The sequence below is a fragment of the Staurois parvus genome, unplaced genomic scaffold (genome assembly GCF_062004578.1).
Source record: "Staurois parvus isolate SC_StPar_1 unplaced genomic scaffold, SC_StPar_1.0 ptg000223l, whole genome shotgun sequence".
NCBI lineage: Eukaryota > Metazoa > Chordata > Amphibia > Anura > Ranidae > Staurois > Staurois parvus.
In genome coordinates, this window is record NW_028318019.1 from 955,439 (window position 1) to 969,288 (window position 13,850).

Here is a 13,850-nt window from a genome sequence, read left to right on the forward strand (position 1 = left end):
CTCAAATTCTATATCGATTGGATCTCCACTCTAAATCAAGGAAATGAGAGAAAATATCATCTGTAAAATGTAAGATTTATGATTGTGACATCACACACAAAATCCACACATTGTCTCCCTTCACAGAAGCAGATCACATGTGATATGTGGGTACATTTCCCCTAAATACCGCATGCCATCCTGAAACTGTCCATTTCCTATCCCGTGTTGCGGTATTGACCACAAACACTGAACACGCTCAGTAAATACCGCATGAACAGGCGTTACATTCACAGAAGGAAATAAAGAATGAAATGCATGCGGTCATTAATTAGTGGTGGAGACATGCGGCATTCAGGAAATGTGTACTGCTTGGTAAAGAGTGGGCGGCCGCTGGCATCCTTAACAACCAGTAAACAACATGGTTGTTAGGGAGCGAGCGGCCACTGCGTCCTAACCAAAAGATGAATCTAAAAAAAAGAATTACCGGCAATGAAATATTAAGAAAATGGCGTGGGGTCCCATCCCGGGTCTGGTATGGATTTTGAGGGGGACCCCTTGCCAAAAAAAAAGAAATACATACTAGACCCCTATCTGAGCATGCAGCTCGGCAGGTCAGTAAACAGGGGGATGAGAAAGTAACCCCCCCTCCTGAAACATACCAGGCCACGTGTCCTTAACATGGAGTGGATGTTCTGTTGCAAGGGGGGGCTTTGCTCCCTCAGAGCACCTTGTCCATGTTGATGGGGACAATGGACTCTTCCCTACAACCCAGGCTAGTGGCTGTGGGGGTTTGCAGGCAGAGGACTTACAAAATTTAACAAGGGGGCCCTCAGATCCTTCACCCCATGTAAATGAGTATGGAGTACATGGTGCCCCTAATTATTCACCCCAAAAAAGTATTCTGTTAAAGACAGCAGGCAGTTTTTGATAAGTCCTTTATTAAAAAAGCAAAAATAAAGCAAAAATGTCCCCCCCGGTGTAGATCCATCACCAATCACGATGCTCGCTGTCACCGCTGACTTGGAAAGAAAAGCTCCGCTCCCAATGAAGACTCCCCTCTGTCTGACAGCTCTGCTGCCTCCTGCCACTAAATATACTAAGGGACGGTGCCACTCGGTGACGTCACTGACCGGGCATGTTGTATTGGTGATGTCACAAGAGGGCAAGGCCACCCAGTGATGTCACAGGGTGGTAGCGCTCCTTAGTTTATTTAGAAGTGGGAGGCGGCGGAGCTGTCAGACGGCAGGAGTGGAGCTTTGTTTTTTCTTCGAGTCAACAATGACAGCGAGTATTGTGATTGGATCATCGATGGATCTACATCAGGGGGATATTGTTCTTTATTTGTGTTTTGCCAAAAATGACTTCGAGTTTTTTTACACTACACTTTTTTTGGGGAATGAATAGGGGTGCTATGTACAGGTGTAACTGGAAAAATGAGAATCTGGTGCAAAAGTTCATTTATTTCAGTGCAGCAACTTAAAAGGTGAAACTAATATATGAGACTCATTCCATGCAAAGCAAGATAGTTCAAGCCGTGATTTGTCATCATTGTGGTGATTATGGCTTACAGCTCATGAAAACCCCAAATCCACAATCTCAGAAAATGAGAATATTCCATGCAATCAATAAAACACGGATTGTACATAGAACAATATCGCACCTCTGAAAAGTAGAAGCTGCATATGTACTCAGTACTTGGTTTGGGCCCCTTTTGCAGCAATTACTGCCTCAATGCGGCGTGGCATGGAAGCTATCAGCCTGTGGCACTGCTGAGGTGTTATGGAAGACCAGGATGCTTCAATAGCGGCCTTCAGCTCTTCTGCATTGTTCCATCTCATGTCTCTCATCTTTCTCTTGGCAATGCCCCATAGATTCTCTATGGGGTTCAGGTCAGGCGAGTTTGCTGGCCAATCAAGCACAGTAATCCCACGGTCATTGAACCAGGTTTTGGTGCTTTTGGCAGTGTGGGCGGAGCCAAGTCCTGCTGGAAAATGAAGTCAGCATCCCCATAAAGCTGGTCTGCAGAAGGAAGCATGAAGTGCTCCAAAATCTCCTGGTAGACGGCTGCATTGACCCTGGACTTAATGAAGCACAGTGGGCCAACACCAGCAGATGACATGGCTCCCCAAATCAACACAGACTGTGGGAACCTCACACTGGACTTCAAGCATCTTGCAGTATGTTCCTCTCCATTCTTCCTCCATACTCGGGGTCCTTGTGCCTCTCCATTCTTCCTCCATACTCGGGGTCCTTGTGCCTCTCCATTCTTCCTCCATACTCGGGGTCCTTGTGCCTCTCCATTCTTCCTCCATACTCGGGGTCCTTGTGCCTCTCCATTCTTCCTCCATACTCGGGGTCCTTGTGCCTCTCCATTCTTCCTCCATACTCGGGCTTCTTGTGCCTCTCCATTCTTCCTCCATACTCGGGGTCCTTGGGCCTCTCCATTCTTCCTCCATACTCGGGGTCCTTGTGCCTCTCCATTCTTCCTCCATACTTGGGCTCCTTGGGCCTCTCCATTCTTCCTCCATACTCGGGGTCCTTGTGCCTACCCATACTTCCTCCATACTTGGGCTCCTTGAGCCTCTCCATTCTTCCTCCATACTTGGGGTCCTTGGGCCTCTCCATTCTTCCTCCATACTCTGGGTCCTTGGGCCTCTCCATTCTTCCTCCATACTCGGGGTCCTTGGGCCTCTCCATTCTTCCTCCATACTCGGGGTCCTTGGGCCCCTCCATTCTTCCTCCATACTCTGGGTCCTTGGGCCTCTCCATTCTTCCTCCATACTCGGGGTCCTTGGGCCTCTCCATTCTTCTTCCATACTCGGGGTCCTTGTGCCTCTCCATTCTTCCTCTATACTCGGGGTCCTTGTGCCTCTCCATTCTTCCTCCATACTCTGGGTCCTTGGGCCTCTCCATTCTTCCTCCATACTCGGGGTCCTTGGGCCTCTCCATTCTTCCTCCATACTCGGGGTCCTGGGGCCTCTCCATTCTTCCTCCATACTCGGGGTCCTTGGGTATCTCCATTCTTCCTTCATACTCGGGGTCCTTGGGCCTCTCCATTCTTCCTCCATACTCGGGGTCCTTGAGTATCTCCATTCTTCCTTCATACTCAGGGTCCTTGGGCCTCTCCATTCTTCCTCCATACTCGGGGTCCTTGGGCCTCTCTATTATTCCTCCATACTCGGGGTCCTTGGTTTCCAAATGAGATGCAAAAGTTGCCTCACCAGAAAAAAAGGACTTTGGACCACTGAGCAGCAGACCAGGTCTGTTTTTCTTTAGCCCAGGTAACACGCTTCTGACGTTGTTTGTTGTTCAGGAGCGGCTTGACAAGAGGAATACGACATTAGAAGCCCATGTCCAGGATCTGTCTGTGTGTGGTGGCTCTTGATGCACTGACTCCAGCCTCAGTCCACTCCTTGTGAAAGCCCCCAACACTTTTGAATGGCATTTTCCTGACAATCCTCTCCAGGCTGCGGTCATCCCTGCTGCTTGTGCACCTTTTTCTTCCACACTTTTCCCTTCCACATAACTTTCTATTAATGTGCTTTGATACAACACTTTGGGAACATCCAACTTCTTCTGCAATTCCCTTTTGAGGCTTTCCCTCCTTATGGAGGGTGTCAGTGATGGTGTCAGGTCAGCAGTCTTTCCTATGATTGTGATTCCTACTGAACCAGACTGAGAGACCATTTAAAGGCTCAGGAACCCTTTGCAGGTGTTATGGCTGAATTATCTGATTAGAGTGGGACACTTTGAGCCGAGAATATTCCACCTTTTCACAATATTCTCATTTTCTGAGATTGTGGATTTGGGGTTTTCATGAGCTGTAAGCCATAATCATCACAATGATGACAAATCACGGCTGGAACTATCTTGCTTTGCATGTAATGAGTCTCATATATTAGTTTCACCTTTTAAGTTGCTGCACTGAAATAAATGAACTTTTGCACCATATTCTCATTTTTTGAGTTTCACCTGTACTCTATACTCATTCACATTGTGGGGGGGCTGGGATGTGGGGGCCTCCTTGTTAAAGGTGGCTTCCAGATTCCAATAAGTCCTCCACCCACAGCCCCCCACAACCACTGCCCAGGGTTGTGGGGAAGGGACCCTTGTCTACATCAACATGGGGATAAGGTGCTTTTGGGGGGGCAGAGCACCCACCCCATGTTGAGGATATGTGGCCTGGTATGGTTCAGGAGGAAGGTGGGCACTCACTAAGGATCTGGTTTTGATTTTGAAGGGGAACCCACGCCTTTTTTTTTATTATTTTGGCATCGGGGATTCTCATCAAAATCCATACCAGACCTGTCACAGCTGTCAGCGTGGAACCTGGCAGCCATCCGCTCCTTGTTTACTGGTTGTTGGGGACACTGGCGACCTCTCCTTAACAACGAGCTATTTACAAGTGTTGCTATGGACACCAGTGGTAAATTCCCCGCAGGCTTCACTACTAAAAAACAGAATGCAGCATCTTACTACATACTGGGATACGGGAAGATACCGCTTTGTGATTGGAGCCCATAGTCTCTACAAGTCCATGTTCTAGATTCTCCATCCCACCAACCTTGTAATAGTGAGGGATGGTGTGATCTCCCTGTGTGGAATCCCGGGAATACAGAGGACGGGGACATCTCTCTGTTGGGTTCCTGGTATTAGGTGGCTCCATCATATCCTTGTGTCCTTTTGAAAACTCCTCCATCACTCCATACTCCTCATCCTCCTCTTTATACTCTTCTTTAACATCAATATTATCATCCCCGAGGATTCCACTCTGAAAGATATAATAAAACATTCATTGTAACAAACATGCTATGTATAAATCACAACTACCAATAATTGTCATCATCTACCTGATGATGGTGAGGGATGGTGTGACCTTCCTGTGTGGAATCCCGGGAATACAGAGGACGGGGACATCTCTCTGATGGGTTCCCATGACTGGATCCATCTGTAGGAAACACACACACTGACTGAATCCATTGTTTCTATGTGTTTATCAGATGATGGGGGATCTAGGTGGATCCTCCGTACTGCTCTCTCCTTTACAATAAAGTCTCCTCTTACCCGGTGATGTGAGGGGCGGCTGATTGTCCATCATGACGTCCTTGTAGAGATCCTTGTGTCCTTCTAAATACTCCCACTCCTCCATGGAGAAATAGACAGTGACACCCTGACACCTTATAGGAACCTGACACACACAATGATACAGTCACCATCCAGACACATCCCTTGTCTGTTACTGGAGAATGTCCCAGAATTCCCGGCACCGCTCACCTCTCCTGTCAGCAGCTCAGTGATCTCTCTGGTGACTTCTAGAATCTTCTTCTTCTTTCTCTCTTCTATCAGGGAGGGAGGTGGAGGCAATGTGATGTCATATGATCTCCAGACTTCACAGGAGGAAAACTCTACATCTGAACACAAATAGTCACATCAAATGATATTCCCAGAATCCTCCTCACCTCTCCATTCAGGTCTCCATTTTATTAAAGCCCCACTTCAGGCTGAGGTATAATTTCCCCCCACAGAACCCCCACACTACGCAGGGTATAGGCTTGTTGCAGCATTCTGATGTCATTACATACAACGCAGGACCAACAGTCCCACTTTACATGTGAGGATACCAAGCGACCCCACATCCTAAGAGAATCAGAAAAAAGCAAGATGGAGGGACATTGGGGAGAAGAGCTGTGAGGTCAGTGTGATGTCATAGGATTCTCTGACTCTGGATGAAGGGACATTGGGAGGAGGAGCTGTGAGGTCAGTGTGATGTCATAGGATTCTCTGACTCTGGATTATTATTATTATTATACAGTATTTATAAAGCGCCAATAGTTCGCTCAGCGCTGTACATTATAAAGGGGGACAGAACATGTGACAGAACAATACCAATACAATGCAAAACATGAGGGTATCGAGGGCCCTGCTCTTTCAAGCTTACAATCTAGGAGGGAGGGGATGGTGGCACAGGAGGAGATAGCTGTGGGGGATGGAGTGGTAGGAAGAGTGGAGGAGGTCGGCAAGTTAGCAGGGGGCGGGGTAGGCTTCCCTGAAGAGATGGGTTTTCAGGGTGCGCCTAAAGGAGAGGAGAGTAGGTGATAATCTGATGGGTTGGGGCAGGGAGTTCCAGAGGATGGGTGACACCCTGGAGAAGTCCTGGAGGCGGGCATGGGAGGAGGAGACCAGGGAACTAGAGAGAAGGAGGTCTTGTGAGGAGCGGAGTGTGCGTGTTGGGCGGTACTTGGATATTAGGTCAGAGATGTAGTTCGGGGCAGTATGGTGGACAGCTTTGTACGTCAGCGTTAGGATTTTGAATTTGATCCGTTGCGCAATCGGAAGCCAGTGGAGGGATTGGCAGAGGGGGGTGGCGGAAACGGAGCGGTTGGAAAGGTGAATGAGTCTGGCAGCCGTATTCAGGATGGACTGAAGCGGGGATAGCCAGCGGCGAGGCAGGCCAGTGAGGAGGGAGTTGCAGTAGTCGAGTCGTGATATGATGAGGGAGTGGATGAGCTGTTTAGTGGTTTCTGGAGTTAGGAACGTGCGGATTTTGGCGATGTTGCGGAGGTGGAGTCTGCACGAGTTTGTTAAAGAGTGGACTTGGGGCTGGAAGGATAGGTTGGAGTCCAAAATGACACCAAGTACTCTGGCCTGCGGGGCGGGATTGATGGTGGCGTTGTTGGACATGATGGAGAAGTCAATGGGGGGTGGTGTCCGGGCTGGAGGGAAGACAAGAAACTCGGTTTTGGAGAGGTTCAGTTTAAGGAAGTGGAGCGACATCCAGTCTGATATGTCGCTCAACAGGTGTGTGATTCGGGTGGAGACCGAGGGGGTGAGGTGGGGGGTTGAGAGATAGATTTGTGTGTCGTCGGCATAGAGGTGGTAGTTGAAGCCGTGAGAGTGTATGAGTTGGCCAAGGGAGGAGGTGTAGATGGAGAAGAGAAGGGGCCCGAGGACAGAGCCTTGAGGGACCCCAACAGAGAGGGGGAGTGAGAGGGAGGTGGTGGCATTATAGGTAACGCTGAAAGAGCGTTGTGACAGGTAGGATGAGAGCCAGGAGAGAGCAGAATCTCTGAGGCCGAGGGAGTGTAGTTTTTTGAGGAGGAGGGGGTGGTCGACTGTGTCGAAGGCCGCAGAGAGGTCAAGGAGTAGGAGCACTGAATAGTGGCCATTAGCTTTGGCGGTTAGCAGGTCGTTGGAGAGTTTGAGTAAGGCAGTTTCGGTGGAGTGTAGGGGACGGAAGCCGGACTGTAGGGGATCGAGGAGGTTGTTGTCGTTGAGGTGAGAGCATAGGCGGGTGTAGACTAGGCGCTCGAGGAGTTTAGATGTAAATGGGAGCAGGGAGATGGGTCTGAGGTTGTTCGGGTCATTGGGGTCCAGGGAGGGCTTTTTAAGTATGGGGGTGATGTGTGCATGTTTCAGAGGGGAAGGGAAAGTGCCGGAGGAGAGGGAGAGATTGAAGATGTAAGTGAGGGAGCGTAGGATGGAGGGGGAGGGAGGTTGTAGGAGTTGTGAGGGGATAGGGTCAAGGGGGCAGGTGGTGAGGCGGGCATCAGAGAGGATCTTGGAGACTTCCTCGATGGTAGTAAGGTCAAAGGTGCGGAGTGTTGGGGGAGCTTCAGTATGAGGAATGTAGGGTGGGGTGGGAGAGGAGGTCAGAGCAGTGGTGGGGCCGTGGGAGAGGGGTGATGAGGGGGTAGCTGAGTGAGGGGGAAGGGGGTTGGAGGGAGTTTGAGCAGCGACGAAGTCCCTGTGGGTTATGTCGAGGGGGAGGGGGGATGAGGGGGTAGCTGTGTGAGAGGGGACGGGTTGAGAAGGCGTGTGAGTTGCGGCAATGTCCTTGCGAATTGTGTCAATCTTGTTTTTGAAGTGATTGGCAATCTCAAGGGCAGTGAGTGAGGTGCTGGGTGGAGGTGGGGGTGGCGAGAGTAGAGAGTTGAAGGTGGAGAAGAGTCGGCGAGGATTGGAGGAGAGGGCCTTGATGAGGGTCAGGAAGTAGGCTTGTTTGGCAGTATGGAGGGAGGAGGTGTAGGTGTGGAAGGCAGATTTGTATCGGGTGAAGGCTTGTTGGGATTTGGTTTTGCGCCATAGTCGCTCCAGGGCACGACTGTGTCGTTTGAGGGTTTTGGTGTGATCAGTCTGCCAGGGCTGGAGCGGTCGGGGTCTGATGTTGCGTGTGGTTAAAGGCGCTAGTGAGTCAAGGGCTGTTGACAGCGCATTGTTGTAGGCGGTCATAGCCAAGTCGGGGCAGGACAGGGGGAGGATGTGGTCATGGAGTTGATCAACTGCGGAGTGGAGGGAGGCAGGGTTAAGGTTGCGGAGGTTACGGCTGGTAGTAGTGTGACATTTGGAGGGGTAGGCATTGGAGGATGAGGAGATAGAGAAGGTAATCAGGTTGTGGTCAGAGAGAGGGAAGGGGGTGTTAGTGAGGTTGTGGGGAGCGCAGCGGTTGGAGAAGACAAGATCAAGGATATTACCGTCGGAGTGGGTGGTGGATTGTATGCACTGTGCAAGTGCAAAGGAGGAGGTTAAGTGGAGGAGACGGGCTGTGTCCGGGTTGTCGAGGTTGACAGGGATGTTGAAATCCCCAAGGATGATAGTGGGTAGCTCAGAGGAGAGGAAGAAGGGTAGCCAGGAGGAGAAGTCTTCCAGGAAGCGGGGTATGGATCCAGGAGGCCGGTATATCACAGCAATCTTTAGGGGGGTTGGGGAGAATAGTCGGACGCAGTGGGCCTCGAAGGAGGAGAAGGATAGGGAGGGGGGGTTTGGGAGGACTCGGAAGGTGCTCAGCGGTGACAGGAGCAGGCCAACCCCACCACCTTTACGACCGTTGGGCCTGGGTGAGTGGGTCCAGGTGAGACCGCCGTAGGAGAGTGCAGCAGGGGAGGTAGAGTCAGTGGGCTGGATCCAGGTTTCCGTAATCGCCAGGAGGTTGAGGGAGCGGGAAACAAAGAGGTCGTGGATGGCGGTAAGCTTGTTGCACACCGATCGGGCGTTCAGGAGTGCACATGAAAACGGGGGGGAGATTTTAGGGAGCAGGGGGACAGATACTAAGTTGCGGGGGTTGCGGCAGGACGTGGAGGCGGGAGGGTTTTGTGCGGGTAAGGGAGGTGGTGGAGGGCCAGGATTCGGGGAGATGTCCCCCGCGGTTATGAGGAGGAGAAGGGTGAGAAAGGTGGCATGGGAGCGGGATGTGCAGGAGCGTGAGAAACTACTAGTGGAGGTGTTGGGGTCAGTGGGAGAGCGGAGTAATAGGAGGAGGTGGTAGGTGCCATAGAGGGGCGAGGGAAGCAGTGAGGGCACAATATACAAATGTTTGGGAGGAGCAGAGGGATATAGTGAATGGATTTTGGGAACAGAGGAGAGGAAAATGAGAAGGAGGAGTGGAAGAGGCATTTTGGGGAGGTGATGAAAGCAATAGTAGGGAGATGATAGCAATGAGGGGTAGATGTACAATTTTTTGGGGTGGAGCAGAGGGGTAAAGAAATGAGATTTGGGAACAGAGGATAGTAGTATGAAGAGGAGAAGAGGGGTGTATTATATAAAAGGTACACGGAGTGGGACTCAGGTATGTAAAAGATATTTCCCAGTGTGTTTCCTTGCAGTCTGTCCAGCATGCAGTAGAGTTTCTTGCTGTTGTTGTGTCTTCCTGCTGCTTAAGTTCTCCTGCTTTAGTTCACCTGCTGTGTTTAACTGCTCTGCACTCATTCAAAGCCGCACTCCATCATAAGCAGCACCCCCATCAGAGACTGTGCCCCCCATCAGAGATCTCCCCCATGAGCTGAACTAAATTTATAGGGAGATGCTCAAATGAGCATTCAACTCCGCCCCAATTAGAAGCTGATAAGGCTCACATGAATAAGGGGGGATGTTTCTTAGGAACCAGGCCACAGTCATAAACCTGAGTGCGCCTAGAGGTGAGGACAAGTCAACAGATACACAGATATAATTACAACATTTGTTGAGAATTTAACAGGAGTCAATGCGTTTGTCTGGTTAAGAGTGGAGGTAGCAGATAAATGCAGTTACCCAGAGAAGAACAGCAGGAGTCAATGCGTTTGTCTGGTTAAGAGTGGAGGTAGCAGATAAATGCAGTTACCCAGAGAAGAACAGCAGGAGTCAATGCGTTTGTCTGGTTAAGAGTGGAGGTAGCAGATAAATGCAGTTACCCAGAGAAGAACAGCAGGAGTCAATGCGTTTGTCTGGTTAAGAGTGGAGGTAGCAGATAAATGCAGTTACCCAGAGAAGAACAGCAGGAGTCAATGCGTTTGTCTGGTTAAGAGTGGAGGTAGCAGATAAATGCAGTTACCTGTGAAAGTAGAGAAGGCATAATTAAAGTGCTGTGTTTAACTGCTCTGCACTCATTCAAAGCCGCACTCCATCATAAGCAGCACCCCCATCAGAGACTGTGCCCCCCAGGAGGAGGAGCTGTGAGGTCAGTGTGATGTCATAGGATTCTCTGACTCTGGATGGAGGGACATTGGGAGGAGGAGCTGTGAGGTCAGTGTGATGTCATAGGATTCTCTGACTCTGGATGGAAGGAACATTGGGAGGAGGAGCTGTGAGGTCAGTGTGATGTCATAGGATTCTCTGACTCTGGATGGAGGGACATTGGGAGCAGGAGCTGTGAGGTCAGTGTGATGTCATAGGATTCTCTGACTCTGGATGGAGGGACATTGGGGGGAGGAGCTGTGAGGTCGGTGTGATGTCATAGGATTCTCCGACACTGGATGGAGGGACATTGGGAGGAGGAGCTGTGAGGTCGGTGGGATGTCATAGGATTCTCCGACTCTGGATGGAGGGACATTGGGAGGGGGAGCTGTGAGGTCGGTGTGATGTCATAGGATTCTCCGACTCTGGATGGAGGGACATTGGGAAGAGGAGCTGTGAGGTCAGTGTGATGTCATAGGATTCTCTGACTCTGGATGGAGGGACATTGGGAGGAGGAGCTGTGAGGTCAGTGTGATGTCATAGGATTCTCTGACTCTGGATGGAGGGACATTGGGAGGAGGAGCTGTGAGGTCAGTGTGATGTCATAGGATTCTCTGACTCTGGATGGAGGGACATTGGGAGGAGGAGCTGTGAGGTCAGTGTGATGTCATAGGATTCTCCGACTCTGGATGGAGGGACATTGGGAGGAGCTGTGAGGTCAGTGTGATGTCATAGGATTCTCCATCCCCCACCATTTATAAAAGTGGTATAATCCTTTGATATAGACTGATGAGGTAAGAAAGTGATTGGTGGGAAAGGTGACACTTCTCCACAATGAGGAGAATGTTCCGGCCCAGGAAGTGGGGGAATGTTCTGCCCCTGAAGGGGTTAATCTGGGTTCCCACACTATATATGTGTGTATCATCATCTGCTGGAGATAAAAAACATCACAGTTACTATGGAGGAAGAGGACGGACATGACTATGGAGGAAGAGGATGGACGTGACTATGGAGGAAGAGGATGGAAGTGACTATGGAGGAAGAGAATGGACACGACTATGGAGGAAGAGGACAGACATGACTATGGAGGAAGAGGATGGACATGACTATGGAGGAAGAGGACGGACGTGACTATGGAGGAAGAGGACGGACGTGACTATGGAGGAAGAGGACGGACGTGACTATGGAGGAAGAGGATGGATGTGACTGTGGAGGAAGAGGATGGACATGATGGGGGGTTACTGGGTGTAAATAGAAAATAACATCTTATTACCTCCTCTGCTGCCACTTCCAGCCACGTCTCCTCTCTACTTCCTGTCTGTACCTGACATGACTTCCTATGTCTGACATCACTTCCTGTCTGTCCCGAACATCACTACCTGTCTTCCATAGAGACTTCCTGTCTGGGTAGAAGTGAGATCCCCACCTTGTGGAGCTCAGAGGAACTGCAGCCCCGAGAAGCGTCTGGTAGTGTGACCCGGCCTTGTGCTGGGTGTGTATGGACTGTAGATCCTTGTGTAGGGAGGAAATGACTCCTATCTGTGACTGCTGTAACCTGCTGACTGGCATCTCCTGTGAAATCTGACACTTGCACTGGATACACACAAGGCAGTCAGGGATTTCAAATAGTGATAAGCAGACTTGATTAGAATAAACCCAGATATGGTGTCACTACACCTAAAATCCAATTAAAGTCAATTTACAGTCCAAAAAAAAAAACTTTTCTTGCAGGTGATTTCATAATCATTGATATCCCCGAATAAGATTGATGGTATACTCCAGAGAATCTTCATATACCTCAAAAACAAAAGATTCTAAACATAGTGTATTATCCCAGGTATTATAATATAGTGCCACACGTGTCACATGCCAACAAAATAAAGTGCCACAGCAATGGTGAAATGTCAGGACTCCAACACCTCGATTAATAAATCCACTGCACACAATAAAAGAAGTGCATAATTACCCTGACATAGATACAATCAGCATAGGATCCATAATACAGATGAGATAGACTCCAAGCTTTAGTCTACCATCTTCTCCAAACACTTCCCATAGACCTCATGGACAGACCAGGGATCAGTAAATATATTATATGACAAATACATTTTATTGTAGCAACTTACATTAAAATTTGATGAGAACAGCTTCCATATAGTCAGATGAACAACACGACATGATTCCTCAGCGGTAACTATATGATCAAGTCCATACCACTCTGAAGGAGAGCCAGGTGGTAGATGGAAGTCTCCAGGGTGAGAACAGCCGTGTGTCTCGGAACCCAAAAAATGGCCACCACGATACTTCCAGAAAAAACATCAATACGTCACGTGCCCCGGACGCGTTTCGTCACATCCGGACTTTTCAACAGGGATATTGATATGTTGAAAAAGTCCAGATGTGATGAAACGCTTCCGGGGCACGTGATGTGGTGACGTATTGATGTTTTTTCCGGAAATATCGTGGCGGCCATTTTTTGGGTTCCGAGAAAGAATTTCTAGTGTTAATATGTGGTTACACCCCTTTAGCACCTGATGGATAAATGCATGCACTAGCTGTATGGATTGAGCACAGGGATCTCTTGTTTGTTGTATTGTTGGGTCAGTAGCCAGACCTGAACCTTGTAGCTCTTCCCCATTGTGTCTTTTCCCCTATGTTGGCATTGTGTCCACAGTAGCATTTGCGTAGGCAGAGCAGAGTAGGACTGGCCATAGAGGGATCACTTTGATGCAGTTGGCAGCTTAAGCATGTATTGTAATATGTGTGAACTAAATACCCCTATTTATTGCATAGTCTGCTTGAAGGGTATATAGCAGTGTGCAGAGGGGCCCTCAGAATTTCTAGTGGGATGGCAACTGACACTCTTTTCCACATTTTTTGGGATTGCCGGTCCATTGCACCCTTTTGGAGGAGGTCCTTACCCCATTGTGGTTACTTTTCCTGGCTCCTGTCCCTTTTGAGCCCATTTACTTTCTGTTGGGTCTACCTTTTCGGGTCTCTCTAAATGTGCGAGGAAACTTTCCACCTCCATTCTGAGGGCAACCAGGAGAACCATTCCCATGCATTGGCTGTCTTCTATGTCCCCCATGTTACCGGCACTGATGAAGGTCAGAGCAGAAATGAGAAAGTTGGAGTACCTACCTGCTTTACACCCTGCTACTGTCCCTGCGCTGGAGGCAGTTCAGGACCCACGGGACACCTATGACACCGATCTGTCTGCTCCGATCGTTTGTGATTGATGGCCATGTCACTGTTTTGTATTGACATTGTATGTTCTTATGTACCTCTCATCGATGAGCTGCTTTATCAGCCTTCTCTCCCTCTCTGCTTTTATTTTACATTTACCTTTGTGACTGCTTGTTGTAATGTATCACATAGAGAGGGAAATGGGTGCTAATAGGCTGCAGGAGATCTGCTGAGACATAGAGGGAAATGGGTGCTAA

General features: G+C 49.4%; 3 protein-coding genes across 3 annotated transcripts in view; 1 reads left to right on the forward strand and 2 right to left on the reverse strand.

Annotated features, from left to right (window-relative positions):
• Nucleotides 1-13,850, reverse strand: part of LOC149460654 (uncharacterized) — a 76,016-nt gene that overhangs the window by 33,046 nt on the left and 29,120 nt on the right. The gene's annotated exons all lie outside the window — the stretch shown is intronic.
• Nucleotides 1-13,850, forward strand: part of LOC149460655 (uncharacterized) — a 111,350-nt gene that overhangs the window by 16,678 nt on the left and 80,822 nt on the right. The gene's annotated exons all lie outside the window — the stretch shown is intronic.
• Nucleotides 408-13,462, reverse strand: LOC149460656 (uncharacterized). Its single transcript, XM_089679396.1, has 5 exons — nucleotides 13,394-13,462; nucleotides 5,047-5,170; nucleotides 4,833-4,930; nucleotides 4,547-4,753; nucleotides 408-449 (listed from the first exon to the last, which is right to left on the reverse strand). Exons 1-5 carry the CDS (start codon nucleotides 13,460-13,462, stop codon nucleotides 408-410), a joined length of 540 nt encoding a protein of 179 aa, XP_089535522.1.

Excerpts from the sequence above, each read along its gene's own strand:
- LOC149460656 (XM_089679396.1), bottom strand. The coding sequence starts at position 13,462 with ATGGTTCTCCTGGTTGCCCTCAGAATGGAGGTGGAAAGTTTCCTCGCA. Across the intron at positions 5,171-13,393 it reads ATTTAGAGAGACCCGAAAAG|GTTCCTATAAGGTGTCAGGG; the intron begins GTAGACCCAACA and ends TGTGTGTGTCAG. Across the intron at positions 450-4,546 it reads CCATCCCTCACTATTACAAG|ATTCATCTTTTGGTTAGGAC; the intron begins GTTGGTGGGATG and ends TCTTTTTTTTAG.